The sequence below is a fragment of the Rattus rattus genome, chromosome 9 (assembly GCF_011064425.1).
Source record: "Rattus rattus isolate New Zealand chromosome 9, Rrattus_CSIRO_v1, whole genome shotgun sequence".
Taxonomy (NCBI): domain Eukaryota; kingdom Metazoa; phylum Chordata; class Mammalia; order Rodentia; family Muridae; genus Rattus; species Rattus rattus.
Window position 1 is genome coordinate 33,438,823 of NC_046162.1, and position 23,075 is coordinate 33,461,897.

The 23,075-nt window shown below is 50.4% G+C and overlaps 1 protein-coding gene across 1 annotated transcript in view; it reads left to right on the forward strand.

Annotated features, from left to right (window-relative positions):
- Adamts2 (ADAM metallopeptidase with thrombospondin type 1 motif 2) overlaps positions 1-22,960 on the forward strand; it is a 200,688-nt gene extending 177,728 nt beyond the window's left edge. The window contains exons 11-22 of the mRNA XM_032913325.1: positions 1,849-1,994; positions 3,596-3,771; positions 6,401-6,534; positions 7,263-7,386; positions 8,190-8,270; positions 8,818-8,984; positions 10,508-10,667; positions 12,057-12,189; positions 12,837-13,044; positions 14,690-14,819; positions 15,554-15,643; positions 22,483-22,960. Of these exons, the coding sequence (XP_032769216.1) occupies positions 1,849-1,994; positions 3,596-3,771; positions 6,401-6,534; positions 7,263-7,386; positions 8,190-8,270; positions 8,818-8,984; positions 10,508-10,667; positions 12,057-12,189; positions 12,837-13,044; positions 14,690-14,819; positions 15,554-15,643; positions 22,483-22,937 (2,004 nt within the window). The 3' untranslated portion in view covers positions 22,938-22,960. The remainder of the gene's footprint in view (positions 1-1,848; positions 1,995-3,595; positions 3,772-6,400; positions 6,535-7,262; positions 7,387-8,189; positions 8,271-8,817; positions 8,985-10,507; positions 10,668-12,056; positions 12,190-12,836; positions 13,045-14,689; positions 14,820-15,553; positions 15,644-22,482) is intronic.
- The last annotated feature ends 115 nt before the right edge of the window (positions 22,961-23,075 follow it).

The window sequence follows — 23,075 nt, forward strand, 5'->3', positions numbered from 1 at the left end:
CTCCCAAGGCTTCTGGTTTGTCCCTTGTCAAAATCACTGCTTGGCTCTCCACAAATCTACAGAAAGTACCCTTTTCTTGTTTGCCCAGCCAAGAGTCCAAGCCCAGTTCTCATTGGTTCAGGTGAAAGAATATATTCACTACATAGCCAATCATCTTTCTAGGGGCCTGGCATATGCAGATGAGCTTAAACCAGGATCCCTTTCCCCTCCTCATCCCCCAAGGCTCAGCCCAGTTTGAAGCTACACGGCTATCCATGGGTGCCACGTGGATGAGAGAATTTCTCTTATCCCTTGTGACAAGGACAGTGACTTAAAAATCTCCTCAAAGCTCCACATCCCTACACCATCACGCAGGGATTAAGGTTTTACCACTCCAATTTGCAGGGACACAAACGTTCAGTCCACAGTGTCCCTCTCTTTGCCTGTGAATTCTACCTCACCCACCAGCTGACAGGAACAGAAGCCAGCGTGTCTCCAGCAGGAGCCAGCATGTCTACTCCCCACCATGTTCAAGGGAGGGAAGCTGTAAAGGGAGAGCTGAAGTAACTATGGCCTGAAAGGAGAGGCCAGGATCACTTAGTCATGGCTGCTGGCCATGCGTCTGTTTGCCCAGCCTGACTGAACTGCATAGAGCCCTTGACTGCATACTCTGAGCTCTGAAAGGAAGACCCCCAGGAAGGGCAATCCCTGCAGGCTTCATGTCTTGTCTCCTTCTACCACAGGGGTTCCAAGGCTCAAACTCAAGTTATCAGGCTTGGTGGCCTTTACTTGCATAGCCATCTGGCTGGCTTTTGTGGTTTGAGGCCCCATGCAGACTCAAGTACACATGTGCACCCACCCTCACCCCCATACACACATGTACCTACACACATGAAAACACACATTTGCAACACACACACATATACACACACACAAACACGTGTGTGTGCACGCATGAATCCACACAAAGAAAATAATGATGATTTTTTTTTTTTTTTTTTTAGTTTGGGTCATTTGTGGTAATTGTTCTGTTAACTGTCTTTACTCTGAGTGAGACTTTTTTATTCTAAATCAGCAAACCATTTTGGATTGTGGTGTACTGAATTACTAATTCACTGTTTTAAACTCCAAAGCCTTCTTAGCATGGACTCCTCAGGGTTTGAAAGCGTCCTCCACTGGGAGGAATGAGGTTATGGAATTTAGCATTTCCCCTGCTCCAGGCTCATGCTGGCTCGTGTTTCTGTCATGCGCCCATCACCCCTATTCTCCTAGTCTCCCTCTTCCGTACCCCAAGTTTACTTGGACCTGATATGTCTCCAGAACCTCCGCCATGTTGTTCTTGCTGCGTCTTTGTCCAGACATATGAGGACATTTATCTTGGCAACAGGATATGAGCAGACACAGGAGGTTCAGAGAGGCCGGACAAGGCCCTGAAGGGCGGGCCTGCACATCCCATTTCTCTTGTTGTCACAGGCAAGGTGAGGCCTGTCTCACTTGAGTGTTTTGATCTTTAGGGCCAGTAAGATTAGATACCCCCTCCCCCTCCCTGTGCCTTCAGAGCAGGCGCAGGGCAGCCATAGCAGACACTGCTCCCACTGAGGGGAGTAGGCCTCTCCAGCAACTCTCATGCCTGCAATGGGTCAAGGGAATGCCTTCTTGTCTTTTCTTTGTAATTACTTTTGTTTTGTTTTGTTTTGTTCTTGTTTTTAACTTGGAGGGGTGAGGCATGTGCCACAGAAGTCAGAATACAACATAGGACATCAGTCCTTTCCTTCCACCGTGTGGGTCCCAGGGATCGAACCCAGTTCGTGGAGCAGCAAAGGGTTCACCCAATGACCCATCTCACCAGCCTGCATCCCTGTCTTTCAGCACTGCTTCAAAGGCCACTGCATCTGGCTGACACCAGATATCCTCAAACGAGATGGCAACTGGGGTGCCTGGACTCCGTTTGGCTCCTGCTCACGCACCTGTGGCACAGGCGTGAGGTTCAGGACCCGCCAGTGTGACAACCCACAGTAAGTTGACTTGATATTGCCGAGGGCCCTAAGCTGGCGGAGAGCACAAGGCAAGCCTCCCAGTCTTTATTTCTCTCCAGCTTAGGTTCAGAGGGAGGGCTCCTTCCCTGCCTCAGAGCCCATAACATTCTACTCGCTGCCCTGGAGACCCCTGGTCCACTTTAGATAGTCCTTTTGGACTAAGGACTGGAAGATAGAAGATGGAGCAGAGATGAGGAATTAGGGGGGTTCCACAGAGGAGGTTCTCCTGTGTCCCAGGATGCCGGGAGCCTCAACAGTGACAACTGCAGCTAGGCAGATAGTTTTTAGTCAGGTGAGAGCCAGGGTTAGGGGCTGCCACTTAGGCTTCGGTACCTAAGTTCCCCAACACCTCCCCTCCTCTCTCCCCAGGCCCTGTGACTCCTCACACACATGGTGGGGTCATTTGTCTAGATGGTGTTGGACTAGCTGATGTTTTAAAGATTTTGTTTTACCTGCAAATATTGAGAGTCTAGAATGTCACATAAAAAGCATAATATGACTGCCAGCCCCTAAGTGGGCCAGGAGCGGGCTGTCTTGCACGTCCCTGGACATATCCAGTCTGTCTGATCTCAGGCTACTGAAGTAGCTCTTCTTCCTTTGTTCTCCAAGACAGCTGCACCGTTTCTGTCAAACCAAACACTGTGCACCAGGGAGCCAAAGAGATCAGCAGTTACAGTTAGAGAGGAGGGTCAAGACTTTATGAAGGATGAGGACAGAGCCCCTGTGTCTGGCCACCCCATCTGTACATGAAAGCCTTTCTCCCCCAGAGCATCCTTCTGCTTGGGATTCCAGACTATCTGCAGAAAGCCTGAGGGGATAGGGGAGCACCATGAGCCCTTGAGCAGCCCTGAAGGATTTTTCTCTTGCTTTGGGAAGAGAGGAACACAGCAGAGAGCTAGAGCCACAAAAGGCCCTGGAGGGTTGAAACTGTTCTCTGCCCAGTGAGGAAGTCACAGAAGCATAGCTCATGCTTTCTACAGTGGAGAGACCCAGCCCTACACCAGATGTTTGTCAGAGATCCGTGCATGTACAATCCCACAATCCCAGGATCGTTCTACGTGCTTTCTGTAGCTTGGTGGTTCAGCTCTGTGTGCCCAGGACCTTGTCACTGGGAGACTCAACCAGCATTTCTCACCCTGGGATTGGTGCTGCAAAGGAGCAAAGAGAATCCTAACATCATGTGGTCATAGCTCTGTGTTCGTTAACAGTCCTGAGCTTTGAGGCCAGAGTGAAGGTGGCATGCTCAGGGAAGATGTCTGTCTGTCTGTCTGTCTGTCTGTCTGTCTCTCTCTCTCTCTCTCTCTCTCTCTCTCTCTCTCTCTCTCTCAGAGTTTCTCTGTATAGCCCTGGCCATCCTTCAGTTCACTTTGTAGACCAGGCTACTACCAACTCCTTCTAGTCCTGATGTCCTGAAGCCTACCTGACTGGGAGCTAGCCGTGTCCTAGCAGGGCTGTGTCTCTTTACTCAATAGACGTGCCCCCTCCCTTCCTGAGACTCAAGGATTTCCCTAAAAAGGCCACCCATGGGCAGTTATTTTTCTAGAGGCCCCAAGAAGGGGAACCTTTGCTTTCTCCTGCAGTCCAGCCAACGGGGGCCGCACCTGCTCGGGCCTGGCCTATGACTTCCAGCTCTGCAACCCCCAGGACTGTCCCAACTCCCTGGCTGACTTCCGGGAGGAGCAGTGTCGGCAGTGGGACCTGTACTTCGAGCACGGTGATGCCCAGCACCACTGGCTGCCTCATGAGCACCGGGATGGTGAGCTCCTGGGGAAATGGGTGGGATTTAGCTCAGGACCCTGGGTAGGGCAGGCAGGGGCATGCATTGTTGTACACCTCTGATCTTGCATGAGGCAAATCTGTGGTGACACTTGGGCCAGCAGCAGGGCACAGTGCTGGCTAGTGTGGCTGCAGGGTCCCACTCCTGAGCAAGGGCTTTGGGGCTGGCAATAGGGCTTCAATTCCAAGGGAACCAGAACACCAGATGGGGAGAGGATGCTGGGGTGGGGGCTCAGGATGCAAGGAACGAGGCTGGAGTTGCTTGGGACCTCAGGTGTGGGGTGGGAGCAGAAGTTGACCCTGCAAGGCAATCCGGTGACTTTTGATAGGTAACTGAACTGGTTTCCTTTCTGTTGCTGTAATAAAATACCCCAACAAAAACAACCTAAGGGAGAAAAGGTTAATTCTAGCTAACAGTTCCAGGCTACAATCTATTATAGCAGGGATTGCATTGAGGTCACAAGTAAAGAAAGAACGCACGAATGCATGCATTCAGGTCTTTCTCCCTTTGACACAATCCAGGACCCAAACCCAGGGAATGACACTGCATGCTTTGGGCCTGGGTCTTCCCACCTCACTTAAGGCAATGAAAACAATCCCCGACACACATGCCCACAGGACAGCCTGGTCTAGACAATCCTTTACTGGAAATTCTAGACTGTGTCAAGTTGGTAGTTAAAACTGACCATCACACCAACCTCTCTCACCTTAGGACTGTCCAGTGCAAGTGGCAGAAACTGTGAACCAAACACTTGAAGCTTTAAGGGGCACGTATTTTGTGTCTTATGAAATTGAAAATTTTGTAGCTTTAGTCCCCCCTCACTATAGGATACCCAGCTCCATGGATGTTCAAGTTCCTGTATAAAGTGTTGGTGTATAACTTATACATGTTTCTCCAGATACTTCCAGATGACATACTACCTAATATGCCAGAGATGCTATGCAAATCATTGTTATTTAGTTACTTTTCTATTGTTGCAATAGAATGCCATGACCAAGGTAACTCATAAAAGAATTTGACTTGTCTTATGGGAGTCCATGATGGTGGAACAAGAGAACCCCTGAGAGCTCACATCTTGGTTCATAACCACAAGGCAGAGAGAGAGAGAGAGAGAGAGAGAGAGAGAGAGAGAGAGAGAGAGAGAGAGAGAGAGAGAGAGGCGGACAGACAGACAGACTGGTATGAGTTTTTGAAACCTTAAAACACATCCCCAATGTGACATGCCTTCTCCAACAAGGCCACACCTCCTAATCCTTCCCGAACAGTTCCACCAACTAAGGACCAATCATTCAAACATATGAGCTATTCTCATTCAAACCACCACCGTTGTTCATCTGTATTAGTTAGAGAATAACGAGGAAGGGTGCATAAGGTCAGTGCAAAGGCAATTCTTTTTTCAAATACCTTCAGTCTATTATGGGTTGAGCCCGCAGATGAAGGATATGATTAAAGAGGCTACTTCTATTCTGTTTGAGTCCCTCTCTCTCTAATTTGTATGTTGTAAACATACAATTTCTGTCTCCCTCTCCAAACACTGGACAGAGAATGGGTGCTGGGTGTGAGCCTAGTCACCTGCTTGTGCCCTACATGTGCTGATTCAAGGCTGAGGCATGACAGAGTTGACAGGACTGGAGGACATGAAGCCTGGTGGCTCAGTGTATCAATTGCTTCTCATAATTAATGCTGAACAAAGAGGGTAATTTGAGACTGAATCCAAGAGGGTCTGGCTGCATTGGACTGACTCTTACAGCATCACTCACTGTGCAAAACGATCGGTTTCACTGTGACATTTTAATACATGTCTGTCATCTTTTGATCATGTTGCCCCTCCATTATGTTCTTACCACAATAAGCAGATATATTTGAGAGAGGGAGGGAGGGAAATTCTGCATAGGAAAGAAAATGTGATACTTGTTTTTCTGAGTCAGGCTTAATTTGTTTAATATGATGAATCTCGAGTTCCACCCATCTTCCTGGAAACAATGTAATTATCTTCTTCTCTATGTCTGAATAAAACTCCCTGTGTATACATATCACATTTTAAAATCCACTCCTCTGTTAATAGATGCATACCAAAGAGGATTGCATACCTTGGGTCTTGTCAACAGTTTGGACAAGCAGGCATCGCTATGATGTACTGACTTAGAGTCCTTTGGGTGTATTCCCAGGAGTGCTACAGCACAGCATGTGGGCATCCTAGGTTTAGTTTGTGGCGGAGCGTCCACGCTGATTTCCACAGTCACACATACTCCCACCAACGGTGAGGAAAGGTTCTGAGGAAGGCTTTTTAGGTGGAGACCCTCTGCAGAGTTGAGGATCTCCTCCAAGCAGGACTGTGGGGATGGAAGATGTGGGTCAGATTCACATCCTGGTTGGACCGGTTGGGGAAATCGCTTCCTAAAGCCAAGAACACCAGAGTCAAAATCTCAGAAGCCAAGAAGATAGGAAGGTGGTTTCCATCAACTGTCGCTTTCTCTCTGTGTCCTCCCAGAGCACAGATTTGTAGCGGTCAGGGGTGGGCCAGCTGAGTTCTAAGAACGCTGGGAGTTTTTTCTCTGGGGCTCTTTTGAGACAGCTCTGGACTAAAACCCTGCCATGTCCCTTCCAGCCAAGGAGAGATGCCATCTCTACTGCGAGTCCAAGGAGACCGGGGAGGTGGTCTCCATGAAGCGCATGGTGCACGATGGGACACGCTGCTCCTACAAGGACGCCTTCAGCCTCTGTGTGCGTGGAGACTGCAGGGTGAGTGCGAGAGGCAGCCAGACCAAGGCTCAGGGTTGCCACCTCCTGATATCCTCTCTTGTTCTGTTCAGGCTCCACTGCCTAGAGAATGGTGTTTGCCATAGTGGCCTGGACTTTCCTACATCAATTAACAATGGAGACCATCCTCCACCATAGACATTTTGGTTCCGGTGCACAGACTCATGGGTGATGAGTCCTCTGGAATGTGGGCTCTGGGATCAGACTAAGCCTTTCATTATTACAAGACAAGCCTCTGCATCTCTGGGCTGTTGCAGGGAGTGAGCAGGTTGTAAAAACGTCAAGAGCCCCTTTCACCAGGCTCTACCTCTAAGACTCCACCTACTAAGTCTTGTTACATTGAGACAAAGCCGCTGTTGCTACATTGACTCAAAGCAGCCTAAGCCTTGTGTGGAACCCCTCAGGGCTGACCCCGGTATATGCTACGTGGGTACCCTTGGAGAGGGGCAGCATGGAAGGGCTGAGGACCAAAATACTGTGATGACGCAGGCTCTGTGCTCTGCATGATCTGAAGCAGGGCGAGCACATGCCTCATAATGGCCATATGGGGTCTGCCTCTCTCTAAAGCCCCTCTTCCCATGCATCAGGAGCCGCTAAGAATGGATACACAGATCCTGGTTGTGGTGGGAAACCAGTACTATAGATCTTGGGGGCTCAGGCATGAACAGGGGTGATCTCTCAAAGGTCCCCTGCCCTCTCTTTCTCTGCAGAAAGTGGGCTGTGACGGGGTGATCGGCTCCCGCAAGCAGGAAGACAAGTGTGGTGTGTGTGGAGGTGACAACACCCACTGTAAAGTGGTAAAGGGCACGTTCACAAGGTCACCCAGGAAGCAAGGTGAGAAGCCCACCTTCTACCTGGGGTGGATCCTGAGTCTAAGCTCCGGTGGGTGTGAAGGAGAGGGAACAGGGTTACAGGTGGACCTTAGAAGCCTTTGTCTGAGGTCAGGGGCTCACAGAGGGCAGTCCCTTCTGCCCCCCAGGATGCCCCGATGCCTGTTATTTGACCCCTCCCTCTCTCCTGCCCACAGATGGCTGTCATCAGAACTCCCCTGGATCTAGTACATAGGGTACACCCTCAAGCCACACCCAAAACATAGCACCCTGGTACTGAGGCTGAGTTTCCATATGACCCTGCACCCTCTGGGTTGGTCCCAAAGCAGCTGACCACATCTCTGTGGTCTCAGTCAGCCTGTCTCTGACATGGAGACAAGCCTATTTGGTTTTCTGGTGAAAGGCTACAGAGCCAACCTATAGGCCCTGGCAATGAGCCTTGAGTACCCGCAAGGTCAGGTGCTCAGCTCTGGTCTTGTCAGCCCCGCACATGGGGTTCTAACACAGTTTGCAGATGAAGGCTTCCGTGGGACTTGCTTGCTAGATGAGGTATCTTAGACTAACTTCCAGCATGACTGGAACCTGAGTGTTCAGTGAAGGAGACAACATGAGGGCACCTAGGACTTGAAGGGGAGCAGAAATGCAGGGTATCCAGGTATCCAGGTGACCCCTCTCTTACCTGAACGCAGAGGCTTTAGAAGCACCTCTGGTAAAGCTGCCTTGGAGGGCAGGCCTCTCCTGGAGCATGGGCGTTGGAAGGACTTCCTGTCTTCTCATCTGGCTTTCTTTCCACCCCCTCCCCCAAAGATTACATCAAGATGTTTGAGATCCCTGCAGGAGCCAGACACCTGCTCATCCAGGAAGCTGACACCACCAGCCACCATCTGTGTGAGTCACAGCCTAATGCCTCAACACCTGTGAGACCTAGCCTCTGGGATGGGCAGGGTACCGAAACTCCAAGGCTTGGGCTGTGTGGCCAGGTTCTGAGATCAACATCCTTGATTGACAGATGTTGCTCAGTTCCAGGCCACCTGTCCTTCCACTCAGCCCACTTCATGGGCTTTCTGACATGCATCTTCCATGGGGAGGGAGGTCAGAACTTGAGATCAGAGAGCTCCTCTGGCAGCAGCTGCAGAGGGCCCCATGTCCCAGTCAAGCCATGTTCCTTCAGCTTGCAGAAGGGTGGAAGACCACCCTCTCTGAGGGGCACTGGGCTAGGCAATAGGTCCCATGCAGAGGTTAACCTGGTCTTCATAGAGCAACCAAGGGTGGGATATGAATCCCAAAAGCAAGCTGGGCTACTGGTGACAAAGACAGACCCCTGGTGCATAGGGGGAGGGGAACACAGCTAGGAAACCCCCCACGGCCTCCCTACCGATCATTAGGACCAGTAGCCATGTACTGTAATGACTGCGTGCTCCTCTACCATTCTCAGCTGTCAAGAACCTGGAGACAGGCAAGTTCATCTTAAATGAAGAGAACCACTTGGACCCCAATTCTAGATCCTTCATCGCCATGGGTGTGGAGTGGGAGTACAGGAATGAGGATGAGAGGGAGACGCTGCAGACCATAGGCCCACTCCACGGAACCATCACCGTGCTGGTGAGTGCTGCCCCAGCCAGCGGGTCGAGGGCCTGGGACACTCGAGCTCCCTCTGTACTCTATAGGCTATGCTCTAAGCAGCCTCTTTCCCTGCCATGGTTTCCCCTCCATGTCAGCCATGAGTGGGCATGGACCCAGGGTTAGGACTCTGCTTTCTACACCACTCTTAGTAAACATGGGCAAAGCTGCCTCTCTAGATGTTTCCATTTTTTGTATTGGAATGATGTTCACAGTTACGCCATCAGATACACTAACCTCTGCTGTTGTGCTGAATTCTCACACCTGAGAGCTCAAAAAACCAGTTACAGGTCACCCTGGACTTTGTGTCCAAGCAGAACTGGATTCCAGGTCCCCTGGGTGTAGGGTCACAGACTGTTCCTGGTTATGGGGCATCCGGGGGGAGGGGTGGGGGCTGGATTTTCAAGTCACTTTTAAAATTTTAGTTTTAATTAATTGATTAAGTGATACAGTTTATTTATTTAAAACAAACAAACAAACAAACAGATATATGGAGCCAGGCACGGTGCCATGCACCTGTAATCCCAGGACTCAGGAGGCAAAGCAAGAAGATTAGGTTCCAGGCCAGCCTCATCTACACAGCAAGCTCCATATCAACCTGATCTAAGGCCAGCTGGGGCAATTTAGCCTCAAAAATGAGAGAGAGGGGTTGGAGAGGTGGCTCAGTGGTTAAGAACACCGACTGCTCTTCCAGAGGTCCTGAGTTCAATTCCCAGCAACCACGTGGTGTCTCACAACCATCTGTAATGGGATCCGATGCCCTCTTCTGGTGCATCTGAGGACAGTGGCAGTGTGCTCACGTAAAATAAATCTATCAAAAAAAAATGGGGGGGTTGGGGGTTTAGCTCAGTGGTAGAGCGCTTGCCTAGGAAGCACAAGGCCCTGGGTTCAGTCCCCAGCTCCGAAAAAAAAAGAACCAAAAAAAAAAAAAATGGGAGAGAGGGAGGTCTGGAGATATGGATCAGGTCAAGGCACTTAAGTTTTCTATGAGAGGACTAGAATTTGTAGCCCAGCACCCATACCAAGAAGCTCACAAATGCCTGTAACTCCTCCCCGAGGGGTCCCACAGCCCATTTCAGGCCTCTATGGGCACAGAATGAGTACATGCATGAAAAAATAAATCAATGAAACGTAACTTAGTGTTTTTAACGTTGTGAGCAGCAGCCTATGAGATCCTAGCTCTCTATAGCTTCTCCTTAGAGGTTAGATCCTCATGAACCATTCATGTCATACGAAAGTGCATTGGCCTCACCTGAACTACAACCAGGATCCACTGCTGCTGTTGGCATCACAGGACGGTTGCACCACATCCCGCTAGCCAGGGGAAAGGTCCAAATTCCAAATTTCCAGAACGAGTGTGAAGTTGCAAAGCCATTAGAGATGACCATCATAAGTCTGGGACTATCTACCCTGGTTGTCAATCCACCTGATGCCTCTACATTGGCTGTAGAGGAAGGACAAAAGGCTGAGCAGTCATACTCATGACCATGCTGGGGTGGGCACAGGTTATTCCCGAAGGAGACACCCGGATCTCACTGACGTACAAATACATGATCCACGAGGACTCCCTCAATGTTGACGACAACAATGTCCTGGAAGATGACTCCGTGCGCCACGAGTGGGCCCTGAAGAAGTGGTCTCCCTGCTCCAAGCCCTGCGGTGGAGGTGAGGAGGGGCCCTCACTGTTGGGGTTCCCAGGATTGATGGAAGGTGGGACAGCCCTGGATTGAGACTCAGTGTGAGCCTAGAGAAGGTTGGGGCTGGTTGGATGGGCTTCTGAGGGAAGCTTCCTAGGCCAACAGTGCCCTCCTGTCTACAGCTCTGAGGCCAGTGAGCTTGTCCTTTGCTGAGTATGTGAAATGCACATAGGAGCAGCACAGGAGTGGTCTCTATTGGTGTGGCCAGGGGCTTAGCCTGTACTGGAACAGGTCTGAGAGTAGTTGGGAAGGTCAGGTGCTTGAGATACCTGGCAAAATGTAGTCAGAATGGCCTGTGGTGCATGAGTCCCACCAGCATGGATGGCAGCAGTATGTGGGGAGAGAGGCTGGCCTGGTGGGAGGCTGAGGTGTGAGTTGTTTGGGCAAGCAGTACTAGCAAGACTCCAGCCACACTGGGGACACCTCTGGTGTGATCCCCCTTCCCCTAAGTCTATTCAGAAAGAAGAAAAGAAGAAACACAAACTTGATTGATCTAGAGTTGGGGCCTGGGACAGGTAGAGGGAAAATGGTCTCCAGTGACTTCAAAGAACTGGACAAAGTGTCAGGGACCCACATTCTCGCAATGGCGGTCTCAGTGCTCTGCTCTGCGTTGGAAAAGCTATTTAATAACTCTTTTAGTTCTTAGACCTGGCCAGTGCCCCAGTAATCAAGACTGAGTTCTATTGATTTATTTAATCAGCTCTTGCAGCAGGCACTGCAGGATGGAGACCAGGCCTTTCCCATTCTTGCCTAATCCACAGCGAGTGCTTTTCCTGAACCCACCCACAGTGCTTCCCTGGGAGATTCTGCACAAGCTTCTCCTCACTGTCCCTCAACCCCTCCCTGTGGGCCAGGGACACTTACTGCTCTGAGTCCCAGATGCTTTCAGATGCCCCAACTAGGGAAGACCCTTAGATTCTCTTATTTTGTCTTTTTTTTTTTCCAGAGCTGAGGACTGAACCCAGGGCCTTGCGCTTGCTAGGCAAGCGCTCTACCACTGAGCTAAATCCCCAACCCCAGATTCTCTTGTATATACACTAGGTACTATGGAAATTCAGGTTCCATTATTCTCTGTCCCGAGATGGGTTAACTTACATTGTAGGAGGTTAGAGGACACAAGTCTGCAATCCTAGCTTTAGAGGGCTGAAGCAGGAAGATTACAAATTTGGGGTAATACGGGGATAAAGAATGAGTTCAAGGCTAACCTGGATTATATAGGAAAAAAAAGAAAAAGAAAAAACCCAAAGAGGAGAGAAGCAAATGGGTGCTAATACTCTGTGGGTAGAGGCCTTACTTCTCCAAGCCCCGTTGGGGGTCCCACCATCCCATTGAGCCCCTTCAAGCTCTCTGTCTTCAGGGTCCCAGTTCACTAAGTATGGCTGCCGCCGGAGGCTGGACAGCAAGATGGTGCACCGAGCCTTCTGCAGTGCCCTCGCCAAGCCCAAAGCCATCCGCCGAGCTTGCAACCCTCAGGAGTGCTCCCAGCCTGTGTGAGTGCTGGGAGGGGTCGCAGCCCAGGGACACACTGTGGAGGGAGGGATGAAACTGGGCGTTCTGGAAGCCCTGGGCCCGGCATCCTGCAGGGTGTGGGGCTCTTTACCCACCACGCAGTAGATTAAAGGTGCCGGCCCACTTCTGCCAACTGAGCGGACGGAAGCTCCTCATACATCTCAGGAAAGACAGAAAGTCTTAGGTGGGGAAACAGGCTCAGACAGCCCGGGCTGGCTTCCAATGCTTAATAGATGCTTCTGAGCAGCTCGATTGATCCTTAGACTCTCAGACCCTGGCAGGATGCATATCTGGGCCCAGGTCAGCAAAGATGGTGGGGTAAGGGACATGGAGGGACAGAGGCTCAGGAAACTTTGCTTAAGGAGGGGTCAGAAGATGAGACTGTGACCAGGCCCAGGGCCACAGGAGGCAAACCCTTCAGGCCACTAGCCCCAGCAGAGCCTCCCAGACTCTGACAGGCAGGGGACTATGTGAGCCTCAGTTTCCCCTTTATGCAAGCGTGCACTCATGGTGGATGCTTCTGTGAAACAAGGAAGAGCTTGAGCCGCAGGCAGGAGCAGGCCCATCTCTGCCCACCTGAGCCACAGCCAGACTGGTTTCCTGACCACCTGCCGCTCTGCCCTGGCAGGTGGGTCACCGGGGAATGGGAGCCTTGTACTCAGAGCTGTGGGCGAACGGGCATGCAGGTGCGCTCCGTCCGCTGTATTCAACCTCTGCACAACAACACCACCCGCTCCGTGCACACCAAACACTGCAACGACCACCGTCCTGAGAGCCGCCGGGCCTGCAACCGTGAGCTCTGCCCTGGGCGGTGGCGGGCTGGGTCCTGGTCCCAGGTAAGCTGTTCTCTTGGCCCTAATGCCCTTGATCCCAAACAGAGCTTGGGTAAGACAGGGCAATCCAGTTTTGATACAATTCCTGTCCTCCAGGCCACAGATCGGGTTTCAGGGCACCAGTGGGAGCCACAGCAGGGAAGTCTAGGGTTTCCATCAGGGACCCAGCTCCATGATGATGGACCTCAGATCCTAGAAGGAAGGGAAGCAGAGATTTACCACGAAACCTAAGAAACACTGCTGGTTTAAACTACCTAGCAAAACTAGTACAGCCTATCCCAAGGCCCCACACATGCAAGAACTTTCTTATCACCCAGAACCTTCCAGGGGTTAGGCCTCCAGAAACTGTTAAGAGCCATTCCTCAAAACAGGCTGTTGCTTAGGAATGTGAAGCAATTGAGAATCTCAGGTCTGCTGAGTTGAACACACACACACACACACACACACACACACACACACACACAGTTCCACATACAGGGAGACATAGAATGTCTTTTCTGAGCCCAGCTTACTTGACTTCATATGATCTCTAATTCTATCCATTTTTTTTTTTTTTTTTACCAAATGTCGTGATTTTGTTTTTCCTTGTGACTGAATAAAATCCTGTTGTGTAGGATCTAGGAAGACGGCTCAAGTGGTTAAAGCATTTGCTGGGCAAGCATGAAAACTGGAGTTTGGATTCCCCAGTATCCATGTAAATGCCTGGTAGGCATAGCAGCCTGCCTACAGTTCCAGAGCTGACCCAGCAATGGAATGCCAGGAGCAAGCTTACTGTGTCAGCAAAGTCTGAGTTCCAATGAGAAACCCCAGAGGCACTGATTAAGGTGGAGGGTGGTCCGGAAGACTCTGGATACTGGCCTCAGATCTCCACATGCACACATATTCATGCATGTGCACCTGCACATCATATATGAGTCCCCACGCACATACAAACATGCATACATGTACCTTTTTCCTCTCTGTGTGCATCTGTTGACAGACAGGTAGGCTGGGTCCATTTCCTGTGCCAGCTCAGAATAAACACAGATGTGCAGGTACCTCTGTGGTATGTTGACTTAGCACCCTTTGGGTGTATACCCAGGAGCGGTGAGTCATATCTGTTTTTACCGTTTTGAGGACTCATCATTGGGCTTTCTGGGAGTATAGAGAGTTTCTGACTACTGTATAAAGAGGCTTCTTTAGTTCATGGTTTTGGAGGTTTAAGACCATGATGTTGGCATCATCAACTTTGCCCTTCTGAGGGAGCACTTTATGGTATATGATGGTGTGCATGGAGAGTTGAGTCTATGGGGAGACCGGCAGCCGAGGTCCAAACCGGCAGAGGAAGCCTCCCACTAGATTTTGATCTCCTCTTCACTACCACCACACTGGGGCAGAGTTTCCAACACGTAGGTCTGGGATGACACACTCAAATCATATCCAAACCATGGGATGGATACCCATGGTTTGGATATGGATACCCAGAAGTGTTGGGTATCACAGTAGCCCTGAGAGATGGACATGTGCGTTCCAGGATGGCCCCCATGGGACAAAACCCACATTCTGCCCCACACCATCTCCCGTGGGTCACCAGTCACATGCCTGGGGAGCACGAGAGGTCTGAGGTCAGCACAAGGGGTGACCCTGATGGATGGTTTTGTACCTACAGTGTTCGGTAACCTGTGGCAACGGCACCCAGGAACGGCCAGTGCTCTGCCGCACTGCGGATGATAATTTTGGTGTCTGCCGGGAGGAACGGCCGGAGACGGCGAGGATCTGCAGACTTGCACCTTGTCCCCGTAAGCCACCCCTGCATGAACCCTGTGGGAAACAGTCTAGGAAAGGGGAGGTGGGATCCTGGAGACCCACAGTGAACCACAGCACTGCAGAACTGTGCTGGCAGAACTGTTGTGGCCCATACAATAGAGATCCCAGTACAGAAAGGGGGTGCCCATGTGAGTAGAGGGTGCCCTGTATTCTTTGAGAACAACAATCAGAGAGCACTGTGTAGATGCCTGGTCCAGTGTTACATGTGTTCCAACATTTTGGTCCACACAGCAACTCAAGGCTAGACCCTATCTCTCACTATTTTCTGCTATAGAGGATAGAGTACACGTGGTCAGGTGACACTCCTGGTGGGGGTGGTGTCAGGATTTGTCATCCTCACCATGTTTCTTCAGTTTCTTGAGTGACAAGGAGCCCTGGAAGTAAGATGGGGTACAGAGGATGAGGGAACAGGACATGGATTGGGAAGTGGCCCGGCCTGAGGTGTGTGGGCAATTGGTGAGACATTGAGAACAGCTGGGTTCGAGGATGATTGGCAGGAGACTAGATCAGTTTATCCCGGAAGGAACTATGCCCTCCTATTGTTCCAGGACTCAGGATGCCAGGAGGCTGGCTGCTTTAATCTAGATGCGCATGCGTGCGTGCGTGCGTGTGTGCGTGCGTGCGTGCGTGCGTTTGGCGTGCATGCAGTGAGGGGTTTTTCCTGGTGTGCCGACAGGCTGCCTGCAACCTCCTTTTTTCCTTCCAGGAAACAGCTCAGATCCCTCCAAGAAGAGCTACGTGGTTCAGTGGCTGTCCCGGCCTGATCCTGATTCGCCCATCCAGAAGATCTCGTCAAGTAACCGACCCGTTTATAACTCTGCCTCTGCCCTCCAGTGCATGCCCTGCGCCTTGTGGAGCTTGCCTTGGGCTCCCCTCCTCTTTCTCTATGGAAAGCTTCCCTGACTCCTGCTGAGCGCTCTCTCGGGTGAATCTGTTTTCTCCGGGCCTGTGTGCTCGGCCTGCTCCTCCTGAGCTTGTACCACTTGGTGGCCACAAGTGAGGGCCAGCCTCAAGGAGGCCTGGTCTGGGACACTGGCCTCTTGTCGGGAGGCCAGGACCTGGTTTTGTGATGGCTTGTAAAGGGGCAAAGATCTGTTGTGGTGCCGGAGGGGCCTGAGGCCACTGCGCGAGTGTGACCACCTCGGCATGGCAACCACCTCATTGGGCCACATTCCTCCAGGCTGAAGCTGCGGGTCAACTCCAAGGGGAAGCCAGCCCCATCCCCTTTCAGACGCCACCCACCATTGAAGTTGAGACCAGAGGGGTCTCTACAGTGTGCGGTGTGCGGTTTTTTTCTCCCAGTCCCCGTGCTGTGCCGGGGTGACAGACCCCAAGTTTCCTGCGGTGTCAGGGGCTTCCCGGCTGCTGCTGCTGTCTCTGCTGCTGTTGCCCTTTGCTGAGTGTGTCCTTTCCAACTTGTGAAACCATGGCCTGCTTCCGTCCGGCCTTTGCACCCAACTTACACGGCCCTTGGCCCCCATATCCCCCCTGTCCTCTCGGGGGTCCAATCATACGGAGGAGGAGGCAGGGAGGCGTGTCCCTGAGATGGGACATCCTGGACTCTATCACTTCCATTCTCTGTCCATTTGCTCCAATGGCCTTTTTATTGTCCTGTGCATATGACCCGTTCAGAGGATTGGAAGTGTGATTGATTGGTTGATGATTGACTGATTGACAGATATGGACGTGCCTCACCTACCAGTGTGAACAACTACAGAATACCTCAATTTTTATTGCTTTTTTTGCTTAGAAACACTATGTAGAAGATGCCTTAAAGTTGAAAGCTAACAGAACTGGCTGCGCACTCCAGCCTTAGATGGGGGATGTGATCCGAGTAGGAGACAGGCACTGAAGATCTAGGGGGACCCCGCCCATTTTGCCCACCTTTTGCCAAGGGTAAGGTTTCTAAATCCATGTGGCCCTGCTCCCTCCCTGAGCCGTCTGTGTGTGAAGGGACTTAGCAGGCAACTCCGTCTATCTCTGACAAAAGGGGTCCTCCTCCAATGCCCATCTGGCCAGTTGGCGCCGACTGTTTTGTGGAGACTCCCACAAGGGGCTCCCACAGCGCGGCCTTACACCCAGAGGGTGACACACCTGGGTCCTTAGCCGTGACCAATGTAGCACTCCCTGGTCCCACCAGCCCCACCTGGACCCCAGCCACCTTCATCTGTTAATAATTCAAGTTCCCGCTGGACCATGCGGCCAAGTCTCCTCCTACTCCCCTTGGCACTAATTACTGTTATGTAAATAATTGGTGTGTAACTGCAAATTAATCCTCTCACGACTGTTAACTTCCAACTTTGACGAGGCAATGTGAGTGATCTGTGTGGTCGCAGTCACGGGGCGCGACACAGTCCTGGGCATTTGCCTCCTGTCTGTATGCACTTTGGTTTATCAGGGATATTTTATTAGTGTTTTGTATGTACTTAATGACGTATCACGTAGGTTCCGTTGTCGTCGTCGTCGTTGCTTTTCTGTTGTTGTTGTTTTTTTTTCCTTTCTTTCCATGAGACATTAGCGTGTGCCAAAGTGACTGTGAAAATGACCTTTTAATTCTCACTAATGATGGAAAGACCTCTTGTCATGCATCTCACAAATAAACTTAATAAAAGTTCAGTTCAACTGGGAGCTCCGGTTCGCTCAGCTGGTGGCTGGTTCCCTTCACCTTCCTGGCAGGCAGGCACCTATGTGCCATAGGGCACCACCCCTTAGCATTCATCGCCTGGTTTCTGGTTCCAGTGACTTTGCTGTCCTCCACCCACCCTACCACTCTGCCCAGCATAGATGTTTAGGGCCCGTCTTCCACTAACACATGTACCAAAGTCACGTTCAAACTAGGGCTGCCACACTCCACCTCAGTGTTGGACTGTCAGTCCTAAGTGAGTGCCTTGCAGAGATGCCTAGGTTTTTCTGCTCCTAGATGCTGCCCCGGATGATGGCCTCTCCCTTTTCTGGGACCAGAGCAGAAATGTGGGGTGTACATTATGTCTCCTGAGCCACTGTCATGTGACTGCTCTGCCTTGAGATGCCTGTTCATAAAGAGTAGCCAAGGGACAAGGGTGCGGATGGTCATGGGAAAGTCAATTTAGAGAAGCAGGGCAGTGTGTGTGTGTGTGTGTGTACACATGCGTGCATAGATGTGCACAGCCCTGCCTGCCTGTGCCTCCCAGTGTCTATTCTCAGTAGCCACAGGGCTTGTGTCCTCCCACCTGTTGACAATAGCCAGGCAGTGGACAAGACCCAGCAGGGACCTCTTCACCTGCACTCTGTCTTATCTGATAGGCGGGGCTCCTGCTTCGTCTGGACTAGGGAGCAGTAAGAGAGTTCAGGAGGTCATGAGAAAGCACAATAGGAGGTGGCCCGGCATCTAGGATAGGGGAATGGCAGCCCAGGCCCCAGACTCCAGAGAGATTCCAGGAGCCGCGGCTGGGTCCACTGCCCACAGCTCTGTCAATCAAAGGAGTCATAGCTGAGAGGAACGGGAGTCCCAAGGAGAGCTGCATTGACTCTCCCTCCATCCGTCTCCCCAGAGATGAATAAAGATTAGCTGTCTTCTGAGGGAACGCCTGATGTCCCAGGATGCCACCCACACAGGGCACATCTAAGCCCATGATGGAAGGGAAAGTGCCACTCACTTTGTAAATTCATGAGCTTTAGAATGATAACTGGTCTCTGAAACCATCACTCATTTACCATGGTATATTTGCTCCCAGCAACTCCCACTGCTTTTCTTTACCCTTTAATGACATCAGGGAGGAATTCTTGCCTTGGGCCTTCCCCAACATCTATTACACTTTACTCTCTCTCTCTCTCTAAGTTAAGAGTTTCGTGCAGGACTTTCCCCCTAGATATTGGGAAAATGGAATTTGATTTTTAAATTGACTTCACTTTTCCTCAGTATCCATGTTTGAGATTGTCTATGGTACTTGTCTTCCATCAATGACACTAGTATCAATTTTCTCCTAAAACAAATGATAGGTTTTAAAAGGCATTCAAGAAAACTAGTGGGGTTGGGGATTTAGCTCAGTGGTAGAGCGCTTGCCTAGGAAGCGCAAGGCCCTGGGTTCGGTCCCCAGCTCCGAAAAAAAGAACCAAAAAAAAAAAAAAAAGAAAACTAGCAGGAAGCAACTGATAATCCGGGTGGAATTCAGAAACCACCAAGACAAAGGGAAGGGGCACACAGATATGACTTAATGTTCCCCATCCAAGTGCTAGCCACAGCTGGCCATCCTTAGCTTTCAAGGGGACTTCATGAACAATGTGTTCATTCTCAATGGTTTGTTACCAGTTTCTAGAAGCCAATAATTTTGGTCACCGTTGGTGCGCACATCTTTAATCCCAGCACATAGGAGGCAGAGGAAGGCAGATCTCTGTGAGTTCAAGGCCAACCTGGTCTACATATGAGATCCTACTTAAAAACAAAAATTCGAGAGTTCTTGGTATTTAGTTCCTACTGGGAATGGAATGGAAGGTCAACTATCGTAAAATCAAAACTATCTCGGTGACCTCTCGCCAGCCAGAGCCTCAGGACACACAGTTCAGCTGCAAATATAACTGACAGCTCCTTCAGCCTGGAGAGCTTTCTGGTTACTGGTATGGTTTAAAGAGACACAAACACTGGTGTACTTCCAATATGGATTATAACCACACCTTGATCTTGCAGATCAAGGAATACATCCCGGTTACATCCCAGGAATAAAACATTATATATGCATATAATATATGCATCCCCCAAGCATTTTAAATCACCTCTAGATTTTGTATCATTCCCAGTACAGTGTATACTTTTACACACATAGTTTTACTTGTTTTACTGCACTATTCATGGGATAATGACCACAAAGAAGTGTGTTTAACATAGTATTTTCTCCAAATCCTGTCCATTGGAACCTATCTGGCCTCTGCTACAGGTATGTCTTAGTTGTTATGGTTCCAAGGACGTAGAACCTGTAGGCACAGAGGGCTGACTGGCATGTTTTTCAAAGTTGATATTAGTATACCAAGTCCTTAACCGGTGGGGTGTTTGCTTTACTCACTGGGTTTTAATTTTTCAAAATTGAAGCTCTGTGGTTTAGTCTGAGGACTCAGAGAAGTCTACCTGGCAAGCTGATGGAAGGGAAACATCTTGCAGAAGGGGAATCCAAATGCTCAGGGCTTTCTTTCTCCACTAACTGAATGCTTACTGTCTTTGTGCCAACCGCTAATCCAGTTTTGGTCTCTGCCCAGAGTCAACCAACATCTTCTGAAAAGAGCCACACAACAAACATTTTAGGCATTGGAACCTATCTGGCCTCTGCCACAGCTATGTCATAGTTGTTATGGTGGGAAAATGGTCAATGATAATAAATGTAGCTGTGTTTCAATAAAACTTTATTTATAAAATCAGGTGAAAGGATGAATCTGGCCATGGCCCTATATAGTTCCCTGACTTCTGTAGGCAATCCTTGATTCCACATGGCTACTGTGTTAGCTTCCAGCACTGGGACGAGATACCTGAAACAAAAAAAGTTATATTGGCTTATGATTTATTTCAAGGTTTTCAGTCCATGTTCACTTGGGCCTGTGGTGATAATGACATGATTGGAACACATAGCAAAGGACATCTGTCCCCCTGGCAGCTGGGAAGCAAAAGAAAAGACAGAAAGGAGCAGTAGTCCAGTATCTTTTCAAGGTCACACCATCAATACCTAACTGCCTCTCACCAGTCCCTGCCTACAGATGGTTCCACCATTTTCCAGCAGCATCAAGCCTTTGGGGGTTGGGAGGGGGGAGACTTCAGACCCAAACTGCTTAGTGACATTTTGTCATTTGTGTAAAGGAAAAGACAGAGGAACAGGAGAGAACAATACCGTGTGGCAGGAGTTGTAGCCTCCTGGCCGGCTCCTTCCTTTGTCAGAGCTTGTGTGGGATGTTTCTGTCCCATAGCTCTTATTTAATGCCCCCCCCCAATGTCCCTAGGACTGTGATCAGTGTTTTTACACTGTTAAGCCTCAGTAGCTGCCAAGAGGAAGTGGGAATAGGGGTGGGAAGGGAGCAAGTGGGACTCTGAGCTCCCAACTTCAACATAAATGAAATACTCTTTACGTTCTTCATATACTGGGCATCCATGAAACACTTCCTCTGAAGAAGATGCTACCAGTCGCCCTCGCTGCTGGGCTTTGACTGACCCTCAGCCTGGAGCCTTCGTGCTTCCCAGTATGTGGTGAGCACATTCTCTTCTTAGTGTTAGGACAGCCTGGGCCTCTCCTCGTCTTGTAGGCTGCGTTGCTTTCCGTCTTCCCATCATGGCACCCGCAGCTGGTCACATCTCCTGTGGTATACATCTCTGTGTCTCTCTTGACTGTGGCTTTGTTGAGGTAAAACCCAGAGTCTTCCGATTCTGGACTTGCTCTTTATCCCCACGTGTCTGTTTTATATTTTTGAATGTATCCTTTGACTCACCTTGGGGACCTGTTCAGATACTGCCCGAGGCTCTGTCTTGGGGTTCTCATGGTGATGAAAAAGCCAGACTCTGGTCACCTTTTCTGACAGTCGAGTGTGAACTTGTCAGCTGGGTAAGTTTGGAGAAGGCAGGGAACAATCCACAGACTGGGGGGTTTTCCTCTCCTCTGAGAGGCCAGCCTGTGCCTGTCTGAGAGATGCAGAACCTCCCTACATCAGTGACTTGCTATTTTATATTGCGTGTGTTTTATAAAGCATCGTAGTTTGGGTTTTAGAATGGGCTATGGGGGGGAAGAGAAGAGAGAGGTGACATTTGGGGAAAAGACCAATGAAGCTGGGGAGGGGGGTGCAATGTCTGAATAACTGAGCCACAGACAGAGCTGGGGATTGGCCAGGGAAGGGAGGGGTGGGGGGAATTCTGAAGAGAGAGTCAGAGCTCTCCATGTAAACTGGGGCATGGATGATCAATTTCTTGCTTGGGGAGGAATGAGGATGTGCTAAGAAGGATTAGCCTCACAAGAAGGTATTGAGCTTTGTCTGGGAAGTTGCCAGAAGGTGTGTGGCGGGGCCTCGGGCTGGATCAGCATTACCAGGACAGGATGCATCAGATAAGTTTGGGCAGATTTCCAAAGGCCTGCACTAGTCTGAGTCTTTAGTCTCTGACAGAAACGCATTGCAAGGTCAGATCAGAAGAGGTGGTACACAGTGAAACTACAGTTGAAGGGCCGTGTTCGGCTTTAGGGGCTGGTTCTTTTAGGTCGCATTCTGTTATGGTTACTACTTGTAGATGACCATAGAGTCAAGCCCTGCCACCACAAAACTACATTGAGGTTCCACTGAGATGTTGTGTGAAGATCCCAACGAAGTCTCGTCCGTGAGGTTGAACTTGGAACCTCTATTAAGAACAGAAAGATTTCGTTTCCGTTTCAACCTCCGAGACGCGCTGGCTGGCAAAGCAGGCTCAGCCGGGGATTGCTTGCAGGAGGGGAGCACTCCAGGTTGGGGGGCTGTGGATGCTGCCCTGCTCAGAGACTCAGACACCGCCATCCTACTGACTCTCCACACCAGCTCACTGCCTCTGTGCTGCCTCTGGACTCTGTCACACGCCTCCTCCAGCAATCTGCACTCCTCGGTGGTGGGTACCTGTCCTCCTCACCTTGTCCTTTGGTTATTTCTCCCACTCTTCTCTTTCAGAGGACCAGTGCCAAGGCGACAAGTCAATGTTCTGTAGGATGGAAGTCTTGTCCCGCTATTGCTCCATCCCCAGTTACAACAAGCTCTGCTGCAAGTCCTGCAGCCCGAACCTCGGCCATGCAGAAGACAGAGGCTCGGAACCTCCCCCGGGGAAGCACAACGACATCGACGTGTTTATGCCCACCCTCCCGGGGCCCACTGTGGCTACGCAGGTGCAGCCTTCTCCAGGGCCTCCTCTGGAGGCCCCGCTCAATGTCTCCATCGCTAATGCCACTGAAGATCACCCAGAAACCAATGCCGTGGATGTCCCCTACAAAATCCACAGCGTGGATGAAGAGGCCCAGTCTCCCAACCTGATCCCTCGACGGCCAAGCCCGTACGTAAAGACAAGGAACCAAAGAATCCAGGAGCTCATTAACGCGGCGCAGAGAAAAGAGAAGCCGGGAAAGTTCTAATAAAAAGGAAAGATTCGCATCAACGGCTTCTTCCCCTTGCTTGTAGATAGTATTCCCTGGGATAGCAAATCCTGTGTTGTGGAAAACGAAGCCCCAAATCCCGCTTCCGAGGTCTGGAAAGCATGGAAAATAGTACAA